Genomic DNA, 19,923 nt, shown 5'->3' on the forward strand with positions numbered 1-19,923 from the left:
AGGATACAGCAATTACACAGGATGTAATGAAATAGCGGTGGAAGAGAAACAAATTGATTATGGAAAGCGCCGAATATCAGCATCACTATCAATATTTGACGGCCAAAAAACATGTAATATGAGCACTGTGTCTTTCTGCAAACTTAATTTAAAAGAAATGGATTTTAAGCATTGTCATAAAACAGTGTTCTACCTCCCCCCTACATACCCCACAGGCAAAAAATTTCAATCATCATGGCTATCATAATCGAATAATGGGAAGTAGCGCTCCTCAATTAAAATATACTGAAATCCATCATAGACTGACATGTTTAGCAGAATAACAAGTCTCTGGAGATAGCATGCTATTCGTGGCTAAAAAATGACTACTTCTGAAGAAATGAGGCAAAAAATAAAAGAAACTTTGTCAAAGTCAAAAAGCAAAGTAGGACACAGTGAATATCGATAAAAACTTATGAAATACCCTCCCTCTCCACCCCACCCTCATCTCCCTTAATTTCAACTCCCTACAACTCTCAGAAAGAGAAAGCAGTGAGAAAAAAAAGAAAAAAAACCCCAAACAACAACAACATAGCTGGTGTACAAACAACAAGACTAAGGTTGATGACCGAACGGCCACTGCTACAGGTCTGCATTAGAAGTTTTTAGTTTGGAGCGCCCAAACTTTTTGATTTGACTACTGCCCCCAGAGTTTGCTTGAAGCCTTAAATGAAAAGAGCTCAATGCCTTGGTGTATTATGGAATAAATGAGTTGTAGTGCCTACTGCCTGTTTTTCCCTCCCCCCTTCTAAATTGGTAAGTCCTTTTCTTTACCAGAAGATAAGTCTAGAACCGACACACAACTGAAATTTTCCTAGACAAAATAAAAGTTTGTAGTTCTTTGGTATCATTTCTCACTGATGACCTACAATGATGTAAAGTTGAATAACCGCACCGCGCCAGCAATACAATATTTTATCTCTGGTAATACAGTTTAAGGTATTTTGGAAAACTGATCTATACTACATGTATTTCCACTTTCAAGTTCTATCTCAGGTCTAATGAATATATAATTCATTGAATATTGCAATTTGTCACTTATTGTTTTCCCTCCAATTGTATGAATGAGGAAATTCTATGTAAATTTAGGAATGTTGATACATTCTTACATAATTTCCCATTATTTTGACATTTTCTTTCCCTCCCTCCCCTTCTTTGTCTTCTTCAGATGACAGTCTCTGATGTGTTGGTACTGACTGAAATCATATTTTTATTTACCCACTCCCAATTATTGTATACCCCTGATAGATCTACTTTCCATTTCCTGTTCAGGAAGTATACAACAAAGGGACACCTTCTCATTTTATGCAATATTTAATTTAATTTTACTTCATTTCATTCATTTAGATCATAATCAACTATGAATGAAGGGTCCACAGTTACTTCAAGATAGTTTGGTTGACTACCTTATAATACTGAGAGTATGTAGATAAAATTTGTGGAGCTCACATTGACATGATCTACATAATCGATACATTTTTATTTTTTTATTTTTTGATGGGGGAGGGGTATATGTTTCCCCTCCATATTGCAGTACTGTCATTCTTTAATAAGTGTGTGTTTTATTATAGTATGTGGAATGGGAGCTATAATAAATACACTTATAAAATGCATGCCTACATACTGTATCGTATGCAATACTAACCTGCGATGAATTATTAAGTTTCAGTGAGGCACCAAAAGTCCTGTCACTTTATGAAATAGGCTATAAATTTTCCCATCAAAATCAGTTTATCACAGTAGAGACTAAAGAGAAAAGCCAGGGCTTGGATATCAATCATGTGGCAATTATCATACATGTAAGTATCTTTTCAGAGGAAATCACCACTTGATATGACTTATGACCATTCTCATCCCCACCATCTGTCCAAGTACAGTCGGAACCATTACGGAAACTACAGCTCTGAACATGTCAGATGTGTTTGTTCCAAGCGCAAGTGAATTAACTTTCACTGTATGCTTTAAAGAAAAGAATAATAACTTTGGAAATAAAGTCATCATAAGCCAATAACCACCCCCCCAAAAAAAATATATATATCAATGACAAATTGATGATCATCATCTTGATTGACCAAATTGACCCATTTAATCCAGGACAGCAATCATAGGTTAAAAAAAAGAAGATGAACTTTATGAAACCTTAGACTGATTATTCCAAGGGGAGAAATTTGGCCTCAACCTCCAGGAGGAACCTTTCCTTTTTTACGAGGTTACAGCTTCCCTTGTCACAGACTTTACCCCACAGAAAGATGAGTCGATCACCCCCACATAAATAATCGACGACATCTGGTCTGACAACATCGTCATCTTCATCTGCCTTGTCTGGAGTCGATGGCGAAACAAATGGAGACAAACCAAACCAAACACAAGAGGCTTTTATGCTCATTATTCTGAAGTACGATTCGTCATGTTCTGCAGAAATGCAGGTGCGGATTCATGCGAGAAACATTGTAGCAGCTGTCTTCAGGAGTCATTGCGATTGATGAAAGGAGCACACATTTCTTGATGTTCTCTGTTTAGCAGAGAATATACTGACTATGACAAACAATTTATCTATGAACCAGAAACACAAAGACAGTGGCAGATCCAGGCGCCAGTGCGCCCCCCTTTTATTTTGTTAGAACAAGAGAAATAAAAAGAAAAAGTGGGGTGGGGGCATGCACTCCCCTTTGATTTTGTAAAGGCCCCCCACCCCTTTACAGAATTCCTGGATCTGCCCTTGCAAATCACACACATAAGCAGACATACAGTAAGACAGAAAAAATATCTACAGCACCCAACAGCATAAACATTGTATAGCAGCTTTGAATATGTGTCAAGAAAACAACTCAATGAGCCTCACCTATAGGCACCTTGTTTATGAAATGGAGAAGAGAATGTAACTTGTACGTATTTACTCAGGTACCGAGGAGTCGTCTGGTCCTGGATAGGCATCTTGGCTTTTCTTGATATTTACCATCTGCAAACTTGGATTTTCTTATGTACTCTACATTTTTCTGCCAAATATACTCACTAATGTATATATATATATATATATATATATATATATATATATATATATATATATATACACACATACACACACACACACACACACACACACACACACACACACACACAAACACAAAAATATAGATTATGGACATATGCACATAATCAAGACATACAGGCAAATCCAACAGCAACTTAAGCTAGTATTTCAGATGTTGTAGACAGGAGAGAGGAAAGAACACACGCCAACATTTCCTTCTTTCTTATACCTCACTCCAAGAAGAGAACATGAGATGCCTTTCAAAATGATCTACTGTAATTGATTGTTTTATTGATTAATGGGAGGTGAGGGAGTTTCGGGGGGGGGGGGGGAGGTGGAGGGTTGGAATTGAGGTTTGAGTCCAGACTACATACCCTTGGACTTGCATTCGGTCTGCTGACCCAGGCAGAAGCTGCATTGGGCTGGAACTTGAAGGGGCCGTTGAATGCCTCGTCTATCGCCTCCAAGGTGTAGGCGCAGATGGCGGAACCATGGATGCTGTTGCTATGGGGATGCAAGAGGCGGGGAGGATGAAAAGGGTCAACACTTCCTGTTTGTTCAAAAAGCCATTTTCTAAAACTTCTATTAACACTAACAAAAACAACAAAATCATGAGAGTCTGCACTGCTTGATCACTTCTGATAACTTCACGGTGCAGTGCGTACACGTACGTTCACTCCCAATTTGTGCATTACAAAAAGAAAATACTGAAAACAAAACAACAAAATGACAGAAAGAAATACACGATAAATGCCGAGAATCTATGAATGACAACAGCAAGGTTGCATCCTTCAAGAGAATTTCCACCTAATCTGATGATAAGCATCAACAACAGTTAACAAATTCTGCATCTATCTACCATTTTGCAACATGAGCTTTCATATGACAGATTGAAAAACAAAACAACTTTTCCAATCCTTGCAAATAAAAAAAAAGAAGACAACTGTACAACCTTGAAACATGATCAAAGCGTAGTTTGGAAGCTTAATAAAATGATTGATGCCTGCTTAGTGATGATGAAATCCTATCCTTTTTCTCCTATCCTTGGTTATAAGGACTTTGGGGTTTGAACTTTTTAAGAGGGATCACATCAAAAAAGCCATGAATGTCACCAGCATCATCGCATCATTCGGCATTAGAGACTTCCTTCTACCTTTCAGCAGCAAGTAATCGTACCTTGGTGTTGAGAAGACGGTGAAGATGATCCCTGTCTCATTGTCGTAGTACGTGCTCTCTGGAAGAGAAGAAATTTGAGAAATGCAAGAAGTTGACGTCACGGAACAAACGTTACGTGAAGTCTTCCCACTGAAACATATGATTTGACACTGTAGGGCACAAACATTTCTTTTTTTTTTCTACCCTGGCAACGGGCAAGCACTGCTTGCCAATAGACCTATTGTTGTATTACAACATCATAAACTATGTAAATGCAAAGATAGTAATTGATGTCAATATGATTGCAACTCTGTTAATCCGATGTCAATATGATTGCAACTCTGTTAATCTGACATCAACATGATTGCAACTCTTTTATCTGATGTCAATATGATTGCAACTCTGTTAATCTGACGTCAATATGATTGCAACTCTGTTAAGCTGACGTCAATATGATTGCAACTCTGTTAATCTGACATCAATATGATTGCAATTCTCTTCATCTGATGTCAATATGATTGCAACTCTGTTAATCTGACGTCAATATGATTGCCTCATGTAATTCACTTTCTCTCCAAGTCTCTCTAGCAACATTCAATCTTCCTTTTTTATCAACTGCCTGCATTGTTCATGTCATGTCGTCTCGAGAGTTGAGGTTGGAGTACGCGACAAAGTGGGGAGAGAAAAAAAAAGACGTCGAAAAGAGGATGCACCGACAAGATGGTCAGACAGATTTTGGATCAGCGTAAACAAGGCTTACATCCTACGCTCTTTTGCCACAACGTACAGGCGGGAGCCAGCAGTGTGGCTGCGGCAGTAACGCCGCCACGGTACATGAAATCTCTTGGAAATTGATGATGTCGCATCGTAGAAAAGGGTGCATGATTAGGGATGGCGGTGCTATGAATACACGAGACATCTTGATGACCTTCAAAAGTACCAGTGCTTATATTGCTGCACCTTAACACTTCTTGCATCCACGATGTTGCAATAAATCCTTCAAAGCTCCAAATAAATCAAATATAATCCACCCTCCCCTGCATGTACCCCCTCTAAATATCTGCACATTGCTATAAACCAAATGATCTCTTGCATTTTAAGCATGTTATCATGATGTATTTTCATTTTCATCAATACTTAGTATATCTATGCAAGTACTCATTTATTGACTCCCTATTCTAGCGATTTAACTACTTCTGCTACTACTACTGACACGCTTGCTGTAAGAGAGTTGACTTTACCAATTTCATTGAAGGAGAACGGTATCTGCCCTGGGATGGAGCAGTTGAGGCGGGCCTTGCGGAAGGTGGTCCAGTTCTCCTCTAGCAAGAAGTGTCCTCCGGTGTCACTCTGCAGTGGAAAAGGGGGGGGGGGCAGGAGGAAGGAGAAGAGAAGGAACAGGAAAACATAAGGGATGTCATTACCATCTCTCTTTCAGGATTAAGCCCTCTGCTGACATTTAAATCCTGCCCAGAGCTTACAATGTAAGTCCTCAAAAAAAAGATGTTTTACGCACAATGAATCTTTGCCAGGGTGTACCAATGGATACCTGGCAATGCTGCTGGGGGAAATGGTAATGGCGCAGTGCCCTCCAAAAGAGCAGTACGAAGTGTGGAGAAGCTACCCTGTGTAAATAATAAGACTGCGCATCATAATCACTATTAATTCTAAGTTAGAGAGAGGATAAAGAAGATCACAACTGACTAACACTGGAGAGGAATATTATCAAAAGTAAATGAAAATACAAACTGAATATTCTTTTCCGATTTTCAGCTGAATGATACCTGAACTGTATTTTACTTGTATGTGCAACCCCCTCCCCCATCCCCCCTGCCCCTCCCCAATTTCCTTTGAAGTGATGCACATACATCACTCAATGCATCATGGGTGTCATGTCATGTGAAAGGCGGTACTTCCCATTCACCTGTTTCACACTCCCCTATAACATTTTGCTTCATAAAAAGAGTAAACTTTTTGTTTTTGCCTATAGTACAGCTCACATGCTTCAGCTCTCTTCCTCCCCCCTCTCTTTCTCTTCTTCTGTCTGTCTTTCTCTTAAATTCCTTTCATTTTCACATCTGCGTCTCCAAGATGATCATCTCAAACTCCGATGTGAGGTGAAAACTCACATGAAGGTTGGTGGTAAAACATGGCTTGACATGCCATCAGACAAATGTATGGGTGCAGAAAGCGATAAAGGGAAGAGAGAGAGAAAGGGGGGGGGGGGGGGGGGGGTGGGAGAGATGTGCGATCAGGCATTCAGGGGATTTTAATGCTATTTTCTTGACCTTCTACCCGATGCTGATCCAAGCCAAACACATAGTGGCATTAATTGCAGATGTGAAGGGATGCATCTGGTTGTGCAAGACGGGACTAATGTGCAGGGATTTATCTGCTGTCTGTAGAGAATGGGCCCATGTCTGTTTTGTGTTACTACAGACAGAGGATGATGGGCGACATTCTGCATGTCGGATCTGTGTATACGATGGATGGACGTGAGGCTCCGACAAGCAACAGACGCCATCGAGAGAGATGGAATGAGACGGGACTATGCTGGGAATGGTGAAATGATTGTCACGTTGATGTATTCAAGCTGCCATAAATTTTTCGTTATCAACACTATTTCTCTCCTTCTCTTTTTTTTTTTGTTTAGTCCACAAGAATTTAATTTTCCATCATATTCTACCATGACAGATTACTGATGAAGTCTCGTATACATGCTCAGTCATGCTTTTCTGTACATTTCTACATGAAAAGATTTTGATATTGGTTCATATCCACTATTTTCATGCCTGGTACTCTCCACTCCTTTATACTGCTTGAGATCTATCATTTGTGAGGTTCTCACACATATTAAATGCAAGTACTCACATGAAATGAAACAAACAAAATTACCTAGACCTCTCTCTCTGATTAGATGGAATAACATAGTCCATCATATCAGAACCAATGCAGTTTTCAAAATCAAACTCTAAACATAATCGTCAAATATGAGACATTAAACTTCTTAAATAAGTTTTGTTTTTGTTTTATCAGATATATAGATTCAATTCATAATACACGTCCTGTTGATTCTGTAACCATACTTTTACCTTGCCAGTGGCAATGAAACAAAGCCAGAAAAACAAAGAAGAAAGGATGAAAATGATGAAACCAAAAAAAAGAGAGAAAATTATCAAACAGTGTTTAGTATGTATGCCATTGCAAAGAGTGCAAGACCACCTCCCTGGACTTGTAGAAATCAAACTCGAAACCAATTTCTCGTTTGGTTGCACCTGGCATGATTTGATGGTTGACTAAGATTTGAAATTTCATCGTATACGTGCCGTACTGTAGCACAGACTTGAATTGTGACTCTGCCAGTGCTGCCCAGACTCCAGGCTAGTCAGTTCAACAACCTCAAATCAAATCGAAGCCCAACGCAGCACTTCTTTTTGAGCAATATTAGGTACCAATCTCCACGCATAAAAGAAATTGATCTTGAGGCAATACATCAAGAATACAAATTGTAAAATCCCTCTCCTTTTCTTTCTTCCTCCACCCCCCCCCCCAAATTTCTCATCGGTCAACAGTGTTATCGCCAGAAGACGACCTTGTGTTTGAACAAAAGTTCTTCGATTCCCCTGCAGTGTGATTTAGCGTCTCGTAATCCAATACAAAATTTCATTTCGGGCATGAGCGCCTGTAGGGAAGAAACATGAATGTGGATTGGGATTTTTCCCTTGGATACATTTCAGGGCAAGACGTAATTCTTGTAACTGTAGAATTCAAATTCAGAATAATCACTCATACTCGTGAAATGTTAGACTACATTATGAATTAAAAAGTAGGCTACACTATTAGGTCCTTCCTGACGTTTTTTTTTTTCTCTCTCTCCTTCTTCAAAGATCACCAGGGTAATGCAAAAGCAGTTCTTGCAGAACGGTGTATAATTTCTAGGTGCTTGTAAATTCTATGAGTGATGATAAATCCACACAGAACATTTTGCTCTGAACCAATCCATGTCAACTCTGTAAATATGACAGTAAGAACACGGGAAAATATGATGGATGACAAACACGGAATAGGTTATTTGAGCTATGGGCGCAGTATCAGTCTTCACTCATGTTTGAATACAGCATTGGCAATTTACCCCCCCCCCCCATGCAGTTTTACAATTAAGAACACATTACTTCTTTTACAATCGTATAGAGTTAGAAGAACAGCACATGCATGCAAGATGGAGAAAAATTCAAAAATTCAGAGAAAAAAAAAGTCTATTGAATACTGTAAAACCTCAAACATTCATGGCATGAAACTTTTGAAAATTGCCACTGGCATTCAATGCATTGTACAGACAAAGACTTCTGTGTGCATTTATTACTTCAGTGAATCTTGGCTTCTTGCAAAGTTCGCAAAAGTTTCAGGCATGCGAAAATCTCAGGCTTTACAGGAGTGGAGAGCTGTTTTTCATATGTCATTGATTGTATAACAGGGAATATACGAGATTTTCAGGTCAATGAAACACCTTCTTGCATGCAATGTGATTTAAACAGGGATTTAACAACTCAAGCTTCGAAATTGAAGAAGGACTTAAATTGCACTTGTGAGGTGATCAATACTATGGGAATCTGCTGATGACTGAACACATTTAGGTAATTTTTGGTCTCCTCCTTTCTTTCTCGCTCACTGACTCTTCTTTGTGCGTCTTACATCATACAATCATATCAGTACAATGTCTCTTATCACATACTAGATATGTAGCTTGATATTTGTTGGGATTTTAATGCACAAGCCAGAGGGACGATGACTTGAAAATAAGGTGTCTGACAGCTGTTGGGTGTCCTGCTCAGATGAAGATGAGTTAAGTATGTTGGATTCTCTGTTTTCTTCATAAGACGAGGGCAGACAATGGAAGCCTTCGCAGTGGAAACACTGACATAAAAGAAGAACAATCACTGCTACCAAATCCGCGATAAACCTTTGCATGCGTCGAAGCTGGTCTTTGGGGTAGGGTGTTACCACAGAGCATAACTGTTCATTGGAAAGTAAAACTGCAATTTGCAAATTGTGATCATGTATTTTAGTGAAAACCTAAGGGATGAGATATCAATGCAAGCTCATTTTGAATTGATCCTAAAGGGAATGGTTAGCATGTATAGAATATACCCATGTCTTTACACTCTCAACATCTTATCCCCCTCCCCCATGAAATAATTACTTTATGATGGGGGGGGGGGGGGGAGGGGGGAGAGCACACACCAGCAAGGAGCTAGCCAATTTTAATCCATCTTTCTGGCAGAACATAGTAACTACCATTCCGGGACTCTCAAAGCTTGCCTGTCTATATCTTCTTTTCTATTTTCATTTTGTTCGCTTTTGGTTGCTTAATATCAAGTGTGAAGTACACATGATGAGAGGAGTGGGGGTACCCTGGAGAGATAGATACTTCCTACACCGTATTGCAAATTCCTGCCAGTAGCTCAATTTCTATCCGTATCAGCACATCACATCTGGAAAAGAAATCAAACTAAACTTGACCGAGACTTTTTTTTTTCCTTGCTACTGGCAGTCTGTGTTTCCCCCTCTTACTGTCCCTAGTCTTGTTAGTTTGCCAGTTCCCATCACTTCCATGGCACAAAGTCACCGTAAGTGGTCCTCGGCAATAGGAGGCGATGATGGATTGACAGCTTAACAAGTTCACATCACAAGGATCAATAGCTGACTCTCAGACCGAGACAATTCATATTTTTCACTGCAATGGCTCACCCTGCCATTTGCATAGTCTCAATCCCAGACTTTGTGTCCATTTTCTCTCTCAACCTCCAAACTTTGCACATGTCGGACAAGCGCAGCGTGACAACAGAGCATCTGTTGCAGGAGTGTCCCTTTGTACAACACCATGAGCCAGAGATATTGCAGCACAAAACTGTATGGGAGTGTGACAGACCTGCAGCACACTGCATCATTTGTTTCAGAGATGTTCCCATTCAGAAATGAATGTGAAGAAGAACAACATCCCCCCCCCCACAAAAAAACAACAACAAAAACACCGATACAATGTACATCTATCAGAAGATTACTAACATGCCCAGAAGTGTTTCTCAGGACAATCACCCTATCATAATAGTCATCTAATTGGTTTAATAAAATGCGTCCAATACATAGGCCTATGTCATTCATCCTCTATTCATTAGCAAATGGGAAGTAAAAAGTCTGGATGAAAGGCTATATTCCTATTCCATTACTAACTCCCCCTTCAGGAGCTCATATTCATTTCCAATACCAAAAATATATGGGCTAAATCTGTGGCCTTTACACCCCTATTTCTACTAATTCATGACTTCTGTTGTTCTCTCTCGTGAACAGGATTTCCCTATGCGAAGAGGCTAATGGTAGTGTATTTTTGTATTCAAATTGTCATCATGAGTTATGGAAGACCATCAATCACCAATGCCCAAAACTCGCAGAGAATGGAAATGTGCGAGTGAGTGAAAAAGAACAGCACTTCCGTTCTCAAGGACTCACTGCTTGTAAGTGAAAAGAGCTATTAAAAAAACATAATGAGTTGAGTTATCAAGGATGAATTGGTGGAAATCACTGGGGGAAATTAGTCCAAAGTAGCTTTTAATTTGATACTTTGTTGAATTCTTCTTTTTTCCCACAGGAGCCAAATATTAACAGAGATGGTTACAACTCTTGTAATACTCTTTTTTTGTTGTTCTTCTTCGTTTCATTAAATGTAAAGAGAAGCGGTCAATCAGTGAAACCTCTCAACAGGACATGAAGTGGACAATGATACATTGTAGGAAGGTTATCTCCTGGAATGTGGCAGGCATCATTCATCTCCAAACTACGTCAGTATGGGCCTAGCTTCCCCTTTGTAGCTACGCTCATGCAGAAGCTAATTGTCGATGATAGGGTCTCGCCCCCAAAACTATGACGCGCGTCCGCACAACACCTATTTCCAAGATTGGACTTTTGAAGTGCGAGTCCCACCACTTGGTGATAAAACTACTACAGAAACAGAGGAAATACATGCACAAAATATCTAGCGATAAACCCGATCATGGTGCCACAGGTAGTGTTCAATACGCTCTTCGATCCGAAAGCTGAGGGAGAATAGGATTCATGGAGAGGTCACACTAACTTTCACGATTGTTGATTATTGCATCCATACAATGATAAGCTATGAATGGAATGAGCATAAACCCTGAGAAATGTTGCAGTTTTAATCATTGACTAATCCTCAGATATCTAACTTTTTAGTGCATCTACATGGTACTAAACTACGAGCTGATCACGAAGTTTAAAACTTCAAGCTAAACTAGAAATTTAGAAACGTCGTGTGAATGCAACTATTGAGAACCTATCACTCGGGATTGCTCTTCTACATTCATGAGTAGGATGGTTGATGAATTCTGATGTAGAATTTGAAGCTGGGGAATCTTTGGGCCAACTGCAGCATCGATCAAATCCCCACACAGGAGTTTGGGGTATTTTATCTTTTTCTCATAATTTGTTCAAGTAAATTGTGATTCACTCATTCCAATCAATGATTCAAAAATGTTTTTAAAATACTACAAGAGAAAGAGATCTTACCTTACAAACTCTGGCAACTCTTGAATAGATGATCTGTAAAAGAGAAAGAAAGAAAAAACAAAGAAAAGATGCATTAATACCTTCTATAATAAACAGAACATAAACCAGGTATACACATGTAAACTTTATATTTCCTTCATCCTACATCATTAAACAACACACACACATGGACAGAAATACACAACATTTTAGCCTGCTTGACAAAGCTGATTACAGTCTGCTGAATGAAAAAAAAATTGACATGAACGCAATCGACTTCTGAATGTCTGAGAAAGTGCAAGCCACCGTGCAGCTAATGCCCAATAAGCTGTTCATCTCACCATGGGGTAGATCGATGACATTGTAATGGTTAAAGTCGTCTGGCCACAAATCCAAATCAAATGAAGGCACTTGCGCCGCAATGAATACTCATGATAAGCCCTTGTGGTGGCTGCATATGTAGCCAAGTGGTGATTTTGATTTCTTTGATTTAAAAAAAGAAAAATCATTGTTGGCACATTCTGCCCCAAGTTTGCGTATTCAACTGGTTTGAGCTGGGCTTAACTGTCAATTAACCAATAAAAGGATGTAACTTGATGAGAGTGCTAGGAGGGGCGGTAACGAGAGGAAGGGTGAGGGGTCCAGATCGACACTGTCTTACCAGGCTTGATGCGAGCCAATTATACAGTGTATCTTCCAGAATCACAGGTCAGAGTGACCAAAACATTTCATCCACGATGAACACTATGCAAATGGTTGCATTAGAAATTCCATCAATGTTTCGAGATGTGCAAATGTATGAAAAACAAAACCATTAGCAATTATTTACTGTATATGCCACATATTTCTTTGCATTTTTATTTTCATGAAATTTGCGAGTCTGTTACTATTCCTGAATTTTAAAACGGGTGAAAACATTGATTCTGGGCCCGACACATATGCAATGATCGCGAATTACACCACTCTCAAAATTGTTGGGAAGTCTCGATTCGCAAAAACTTTGACTCGCTAAATATATGGCATAAACATTAATAGTACGATTCACCAACAAACAAAAGAAAAACAAGAGAAAAGAAGAAAACGATAAATTCATATCCCACTTATGTATTGTCATGACAATTGAGCCTCGGATCTCTACGTCCAAGACGTATGAAAACAGTGATAGAAGTGGAAATCCGGCTGCATGACACAGTGACTTTGCTAACCCATAAATAGCCCATTACCAAGCAAAATGTGTTTGCATCATCCCCAAAAAGGAAGAATGAACTTCAGAGTACAACATCAAAGAATCAAAAAGAAGCCACAACAACACCAACTAAGCAAAACATATTGCAAGTTTTTTCTTTTTAGCCAAAGGTAAGTCACGTTGGACATGTTGTACGGTTGACTTCCACTGCTCCTTCATCCTTTGATCCTCCACTAAACATCCGTTTCCTCTCTTCTATCCGTTCTCTCTCTCTCCCTCGCTCTTAGTCCTTCCTTCCTTGCCGTATCGCATTGCAGACGCCTCAGGAACAGATAAGGTGTGCGGGATGGCCCACAGCTTAGAGACGCAATGCCTTTCCCCCTTCCCCACATCCTGCGACTTAACCCCGTACAGGAGGTTCCCAGCAAGTCATGTAAAGTGTGTACCAACTGGAGCCCAAATACTCAATCATTTAGCTGTGTTTCAAGTAAGTTCTAGTATCTAGTTATAGAAAGTGGACAAAATAAACCCTAAGGCAGACAAAAAGTGTAGAAATGGTAGTAGAGGGGGGGGTTGTCAAAGAATGACATAATGGGCAAGAGTTTGTTGGAGAGAAAGGAAAAAACAAAAACAAATTGATAGACCAATCTGTTTGTAGAGACGTTCCCAGTGGCAGGATGTCTTCTATTATTTTCAAAAAATGGGCGAAGGACCAGCGAATTGATGACATGGAGACAAAGTCTTTGATGTTCGTAGTCATCTTTGGTACTGTAAAACAAGGAATGCTCACATGCATTTTAATTATTTTGCGAGAGCGCCAAGATTTGTGAAATTAAAATGCATGCAAAAGTTCTTGTCTACCTTATACAGTGTATGCATGGAATGCCAGTGAGTATTCATGAAAATTTCATGCTGCGAAAAAGGCTGTCGGCTTCAGTTTGGGAAAATTTCATGCCGCAAAAATATCTCGCTTTGAAGCATTTTCCATTGTTCTCTACGCTGTTTCATCTCTCTGTGACATTTTTGAGCATTACTGACATTTACTTACTGAAATAGCTTGCCTGCAATTAAGGCAAATTGTCTCAATTTTCCCTCCCTGCCCCTGAGAGTGATTTGTACAATTCACATACACATGATCGTTTTACGAAGTGATGGATGTCACCTTTGAAACCATGAGACAAACCGGAAAAAAACACATTCTTATTGAAGCACAGAATCACGACATAGACAGATCGCAGCACCGCAATTTGCGCAACAATTATTTGTATTCGATGACAATCGTCGGTTTAAAAAGGGAAAGTTACACGAGAGAATGACAAAGAAGAAAACGTGCTGCCTCCGGCCACTGCTCATAGGTGATATAAGTATGTTAAATTCAATCTACGGAAACACAAAATTCTTTCTTCAAGTCATACTACATCTCTTTTCTTTTTCTTCTTTTTCAAGGAGTCAGTCATCCATCCCTTTAATCACAGGATGATTGTCACAACTGGGTGAATACAGAGTATTATCAGGGGAGTTGATATGGCTTCTCATGCAATGGTGAAATCTCTGTGAGTGGATTGCGGTCCTAGGGGGACCATTCTTCTTACTTTTTTTTTCGTGTTTGAGTGTGAGGTTCCCCTCTCTGTAAGTAACAAAGCAATGGCACTCCAAAGATAATTTGATTTGTACATTCTAGTAACTGCAGAAAACGGCACGCAGTAATCAATAAAACCTGATATAAAAGAATGAGAGCAAAGAAAAATGAAAAGACGTGGGGGGGGGGAGATACATTGATCTCATTTCAGAGCTGTGGTCGCCCTAGAGATTAGGTGTAGTTTCAAGAAATCAAGATTTGTGGCCACTAGTGTTCTCTCGGAAGTTTTCGTACATTGAAAATATTCTCAATTACATAAAAGGGACTGCCAGAATGAACTTTTCCTGAAGCAATTCCAGTTTATAGTGACAGCTTATGCACCTATAATTGAAATTACAGAGATGTCGTCAGGCTTTCCTTGTTGCATTTTGCAGACTGTGATAGTAGAGAAGCTGCATTTCTCTTTTTGTGTGTGTGTGTGCTACTGCTAAAGTTTTTGTGAACGAGAAATATGACAAAGTTGATCAGGAAAACCTTTTCACAAATGATTTTTTCATATCAAAGGAAGCAAATTATCGAGCTAAGATTTGTCAAAATGTCATTTGTATTGCTGCAGGCTTTCGTTGAACTTCCAGTATTAAGGGGTCAAATCATTTTACTCAGTCAGTATTATGAGTCAACAAAATTGTCTTTGTACTGCATCATGGAACGCTTGTTTGACCCCAAGGAGGTGCATGCCCCTATCTTGTGGCCGCATTTTGTCCTTTGTCCTCGAAAATATTCCAAAAACATAATCAGAAAAGTCAGTAAAAATTGACTGAATTGAGCTATCAATCTAGTGACCATCTATGGGGGAGGGGGGGGGGGGGGGGAGGAAGAGGGAGGTTGATGGGGTCTTCTGAGGTCACGGGTCACCATCAGTTTACAAAGGCGGCAGATCTGCACTGAACAGAACCTGTGCAGCCATCATCAATTGAAGTCCTGTCCTCAAAAAGGTTAGGCAGAGACGGGTGCTGGGGTTGTTGGGTGGTTAACAGTCCCTTGCGAGTATTCCTCCCACCACACCAATAACTGCACTCTTCTAAACAGAACCATCTAATTTCTTGGTCGACTTTTCTTCTTTTTTTTCCAGCAAATCTAACCTGCCCATCCATCTGATAAAGGAACAATTCTCTGATAAGGCAGCACTTGCTAGATGAACTTGTTAGATGAACTTGTCAAGAAGAAAGAGGTTAAAAAATCCCTGGTGCATTTTCTGTGGTCAGCAGCTTGGAGAAAGAAACCCTTTGGAGCTTTCCGTGCCCCCTCCCCTCCCCCACCATGCATCCATTGATGAAAGAGGTCTCTGCCCAATCCTTCTCAGTCTTGAAATGTTGTCAAGGAATGTCTGTTTTCCATCACAATTTTTATAAGTTTTCCTCACTAAACACACATATCTCAAGGCATCTAAACACTGGTATTTGACCTGCTAGCTTCTCCAATCCATCTAATCTAAGATTTGGGTTTGCTAACTGCCTCTGCATGTCTGCACTTGAGAGAAAGAGAGAGAGAGAGAGACTAATGGTAGGGGAAAAAAATAGATATCAATATACAGGAAGAAAAACTCTGGCACCTTCTATTGCGGCTGTGTAAAACAAATTCTGGCAAAACCCAAGGGTGTTAACTCTGGTGAGAGAGGGCATTTACCTCTGTTTGTTCAGACTGTATGAGGTACTCCAAATGTGGGATAACAGAGGCCAGAAGCAATATTTGCACACCTTTCTTGACCGGATGCACCACTGACCTTGGGCCGGAGAAATTCTAGCATGGAGCGGCCGGCCGCTGGTAAGCGTGCCTGGTGTATAGCTCCACCCTTTGCAGTCAATGCTGCCTCAGGAAATGTTTGCACATTCAGGAGAAAATTCTGTTCAAACTGAAGTAAACTTTATATAGTGTAGCTGTTTGAGGGAAATTATTTAATGAGAAAACTGAATATGCCCACTCCAATCATAAAAGAAAACAAAAATAATTTCTGAAAATTGATTTTCCAGAGGCTTGGTTTCCTCGTCATATTCATTGCTAAATCATGTTAATCCATTGATCCCATAAAACTTGATTGTGAATGACAGCCATGCAGAAAGATCGACTCCAATCTACAATCAGTATCAATCTCTTGTGAGGCCTGATGGCATGTAAGTTCGTTGGCTTTCTTTTTCTTTCTTCTTTTAATTTGATGTAATATGCAATATCATGATAGATACTGCCCCCAATACTTGGCATACCAACTGTGTTGAGGTGTAGGTGCCTATTGAATATACTTTACAAAAAAAAAATGATTGGTGGACAAAAATGATGCAAGTCCACTCAACTGGACATTGCTTTGTTGTCCAGAGAGTCTGGGCAATTTTCAGTCTTTGAATAAGCAATTCCAAAGAGTTGACAAAATATCTTTAGTTATTTGGCTGATGTGTAGTGACAGGCACTTTACCTCGGCCAAAGGGTGGTCCATAAAACTCATGAGGAAAAAACAGAGAACAGAGAACCAAAATCTGATGGTTTTCATAATGACCAATTCTGGATGTAATAAGACAAGCCTTGGGGAATGCTGTAGTCTTTAGGCCTCCCAGTTAAACTGTTGCAACTTTGCTGGACATCGTCCTGCCACTGGACAAAGTGCAAGCTACAGGTGAATCAAAGAGTTAGTCTTTCATGGACAGACTTTCACTCATATCAGGAGTTGGAACAGCGGACAAGATACATGCGCAATGAGGACAATAGCTCTGATAATCTGCAGAAGTCAAAAGTATTCTCCATCTATTGTTGAAGAATGTATTCATTGTGACATTCTTCTATTCTCTCCTGTTTGCTCAGTACTACCTTTAACTCTGAAATTTCCGGTTGGCATAGAATTCTTGTGCAATGTCAATGGCATCTAAAGATTATGGGCCAGAAGAGATTAAGTTTCTGAATGGAAAGTCCCTCTAAACCAGCTGATGTAGAATAAAGCAATGACAATGGCTATAAGGCTGTATGGAAAAAAAATGTCAATTTTGGAAACTCGCAGGGGGCTAAAAGGGAAATCCCTAGCTATATCTTCATTGTCTCTTTAGATCCTCTGAACATTATTATTCTTTTTTATTTCATGATAGTAAGACAAGTCTAATGTGGGTCTCCTGCCTTCCCTTTTTGCTGACACAAAGATCTTAAGATATGGTCAGCACCCAGAAATTATCCAAGGCCCTCCCGCCAGAATGATTCACGGCTTAAAATTACTTCAGTGACCAGGGGGTCCACAGCTAGATGCCACCAGAATTCATTTTTTGTCACTTCTGTGGATCGCATAGGATGAGATACGCTGACCAGGAGGAGAAGGGAAGGGGGGGTTTAGACTGATGGGAGGGGGTAAATTTGTGATACCCCAATGTTGACCAGATAACCCGATGAGGTCAATCAGCTCAAGCTAACGATTCTCTGGTACTAAGTGCCCGAAGTTTCCTGCCATCCAATCAGCCAATTTATCTGACCTGTCACTTTGGGTGGGTGACTGTGGAGGGGATGGGGACAGAGAGTGTCTGGTCATCATCCACGGCAGAGTCACCCTTTTAACCTTGCACCTCAAGGAGTTGGTCATCTAACTGATTTGATTTGTCCATCATAATGGGCCATCTCCCGACATTGTGGGTGTCCATTTTCATCCAGGGGTGAGGTATTTACCCGGAGTCATAAATTCATCCAGCAGATATTTCAGGGCAATCTTGAATTGCGGAGTTGAATCACAGTCTTACAAATAAAGATGCGTTTGCATTAAATGTAGCTACCATCAACCAGTTTCTAGCAAAGCTTTGCTGATGATGGTTTCATAAAGACTGATGAATACTCGTATAGACATTTAGAATACAGTATAGCCGCATACGAGGCAATTTAGACCAACAACATAAATGAAGTATTTGTCTAATCATCAATTTTTCATGCCACTGGCAAATAACTACATCCACTTTGTATGATTAATATCATAACCATGACAAACATGTGGGTGTAGGGGTTATGACGAACAGAAAGACCAGTTCAGGCCAAGGCCAGAGTGCACTAATCCCACCGGAAGAGATATACTCCATGTGTATGATAGCATGAGAAAGAGAGAATTAGTCTCAGTGCAAGTCTGTCGTATGCCTATAGTAGGTGGTGGAAAAATGATACTCAGCCTGGTAGTCAGGCTACCTATTGATGGATTACGGAATTTTTTAATCAAACAACAGCAAAGTACTGTTTTCAGTCAGCATTGATATTATTCTGTCTTTTAAACTAATTACAAGATGCACTTATTGTCAACTTATATCCAAGAATTGCAAGTTGGCTTGTAGAGCCCTAGCACACTTGCAGTGGCTTCTGATAAACTTTTACGAGTTTCGGTCCTTGACAAAAATCTGTGTGAAATTAGTCCTGAAAGATTGATATTAAAGGCAGTAACTATAAATACCTAGCCCTCATTATATTTGAAGGACCTGCATAAATTAGCAGAAATGCTGCAAACCTACTGAAATTTGTGAACTCCAGAGACCAGCGGCTGGTCAGCTGGTCAGTGGCACAACTTATGATGATGATTCTTCCTCCTTTTTTCTTTCTGATAAAACATAAGATTTGAGTTATTTGTCACCTAAATGAAGGCATAAGCAAAATTTGCCTTATTCTGCATTGTTTTGTATAGTCATCACATGGTCTCTCTCAAATACACACACAGTCTTCCTCTCCATCTGTCCTATCTACCTATCTAAGAACAAGAGAGGGGGAACAATGAAAATCATGGAGATGGGTTATTCTCCACATTTTGTGGACATATTCTTTGGTGAAGGTCCATGTATTTAGTAGCACAAAATATAGACATAAGATTGATGGATATGATTTTGCTTCCTTTGGACAAGTTCAAACTTTAATGGGATGAGGGGAAAGGGGATAGCTCCTCGCAGTCTCTATAACATGGTTTAAAATTTGATGACAGTGCTTGAGGACAAGCCAAAGAGATGCTTGAAACGCTGTAACGGAAATGCATTCAATCCTGCCTCTTACTTACGGCTGCAATACTCTGTATTTACCCTCCTTCCCCGCCCCCCTAATCAAATGATGACTGGATAGGAAAAGTGGAGAACAAGATGACTACAAGCAGGCTGACAATGTGAGCGGACGTCCATGATGGATGATGGGGCATCTCTTCAGGTCAGCAAGCCACCTGGGACTCCCATGTAACATCCTATACCTTTCAAAGTAGGGTGGGATGTTGGGACATACAGGGAGTTCAGATGCAAAAATTTTACCCTAGAACGGTATAGCTATATGATGAATTTATACATCTGAACACTGACAAACAAAACAACGTATAGCGAAACGACGGTCAGAGCA

At 39.9% G+C, this 19,923-nt stretch overlaps 1 protein-coding gene across 1 annotated transcript in view; it reads right to left on the minus strand.

Annotated features, from left to right (window-relative positions):
- The window catches only part of LOC139743112 (semaphorin-5B-like), a 73,688-nt gene that overhangs the window by 49,964 nt on the left and 3,801 nt on the right, over window positions 1–19,923 (minus strand). The window contains exons 4-7 of the mRNA XM_071653617.1: window positions 11,807–11,889; window positions 5,467–5,575; window positions 4,247–4,304; window positions 3,445–3,574 (exon numbers count right to left, since the gene is read on the minus strand). Of these exons, the coding sequence (XP_071509718.1) occupies window positions 3,445–3,574; window positions 4,247–4,304; window positions 5,467–5,575; window positions 11,807–11,889 (380 nt within the window). The remainder of the gene's footprint in view (window positions 1–3,444; window positions 3,575–4,246; window positions 4,305–5,466; window positions 5,576–11,806; window positions 11,890–19,923) is intronic.

The sequence above is a fragment of the Diadema antillarum genome, unplaced genomic scaffold (assembly GCF_040938485.1).
Source record: "Diadema antillarum isolate AM-2024a unplaced genomic scaffold, OU_Dant_1.0 seq00001050_RagTag, whole genome shotgun sequence".
In the NCBI taxonomy this organism is placed as follows: Eukaryota; Metazoa; Echinodermata; class Echinoidea; order Diadematoida; family Diadematidae; genus Diadema; species Diadema antillarum.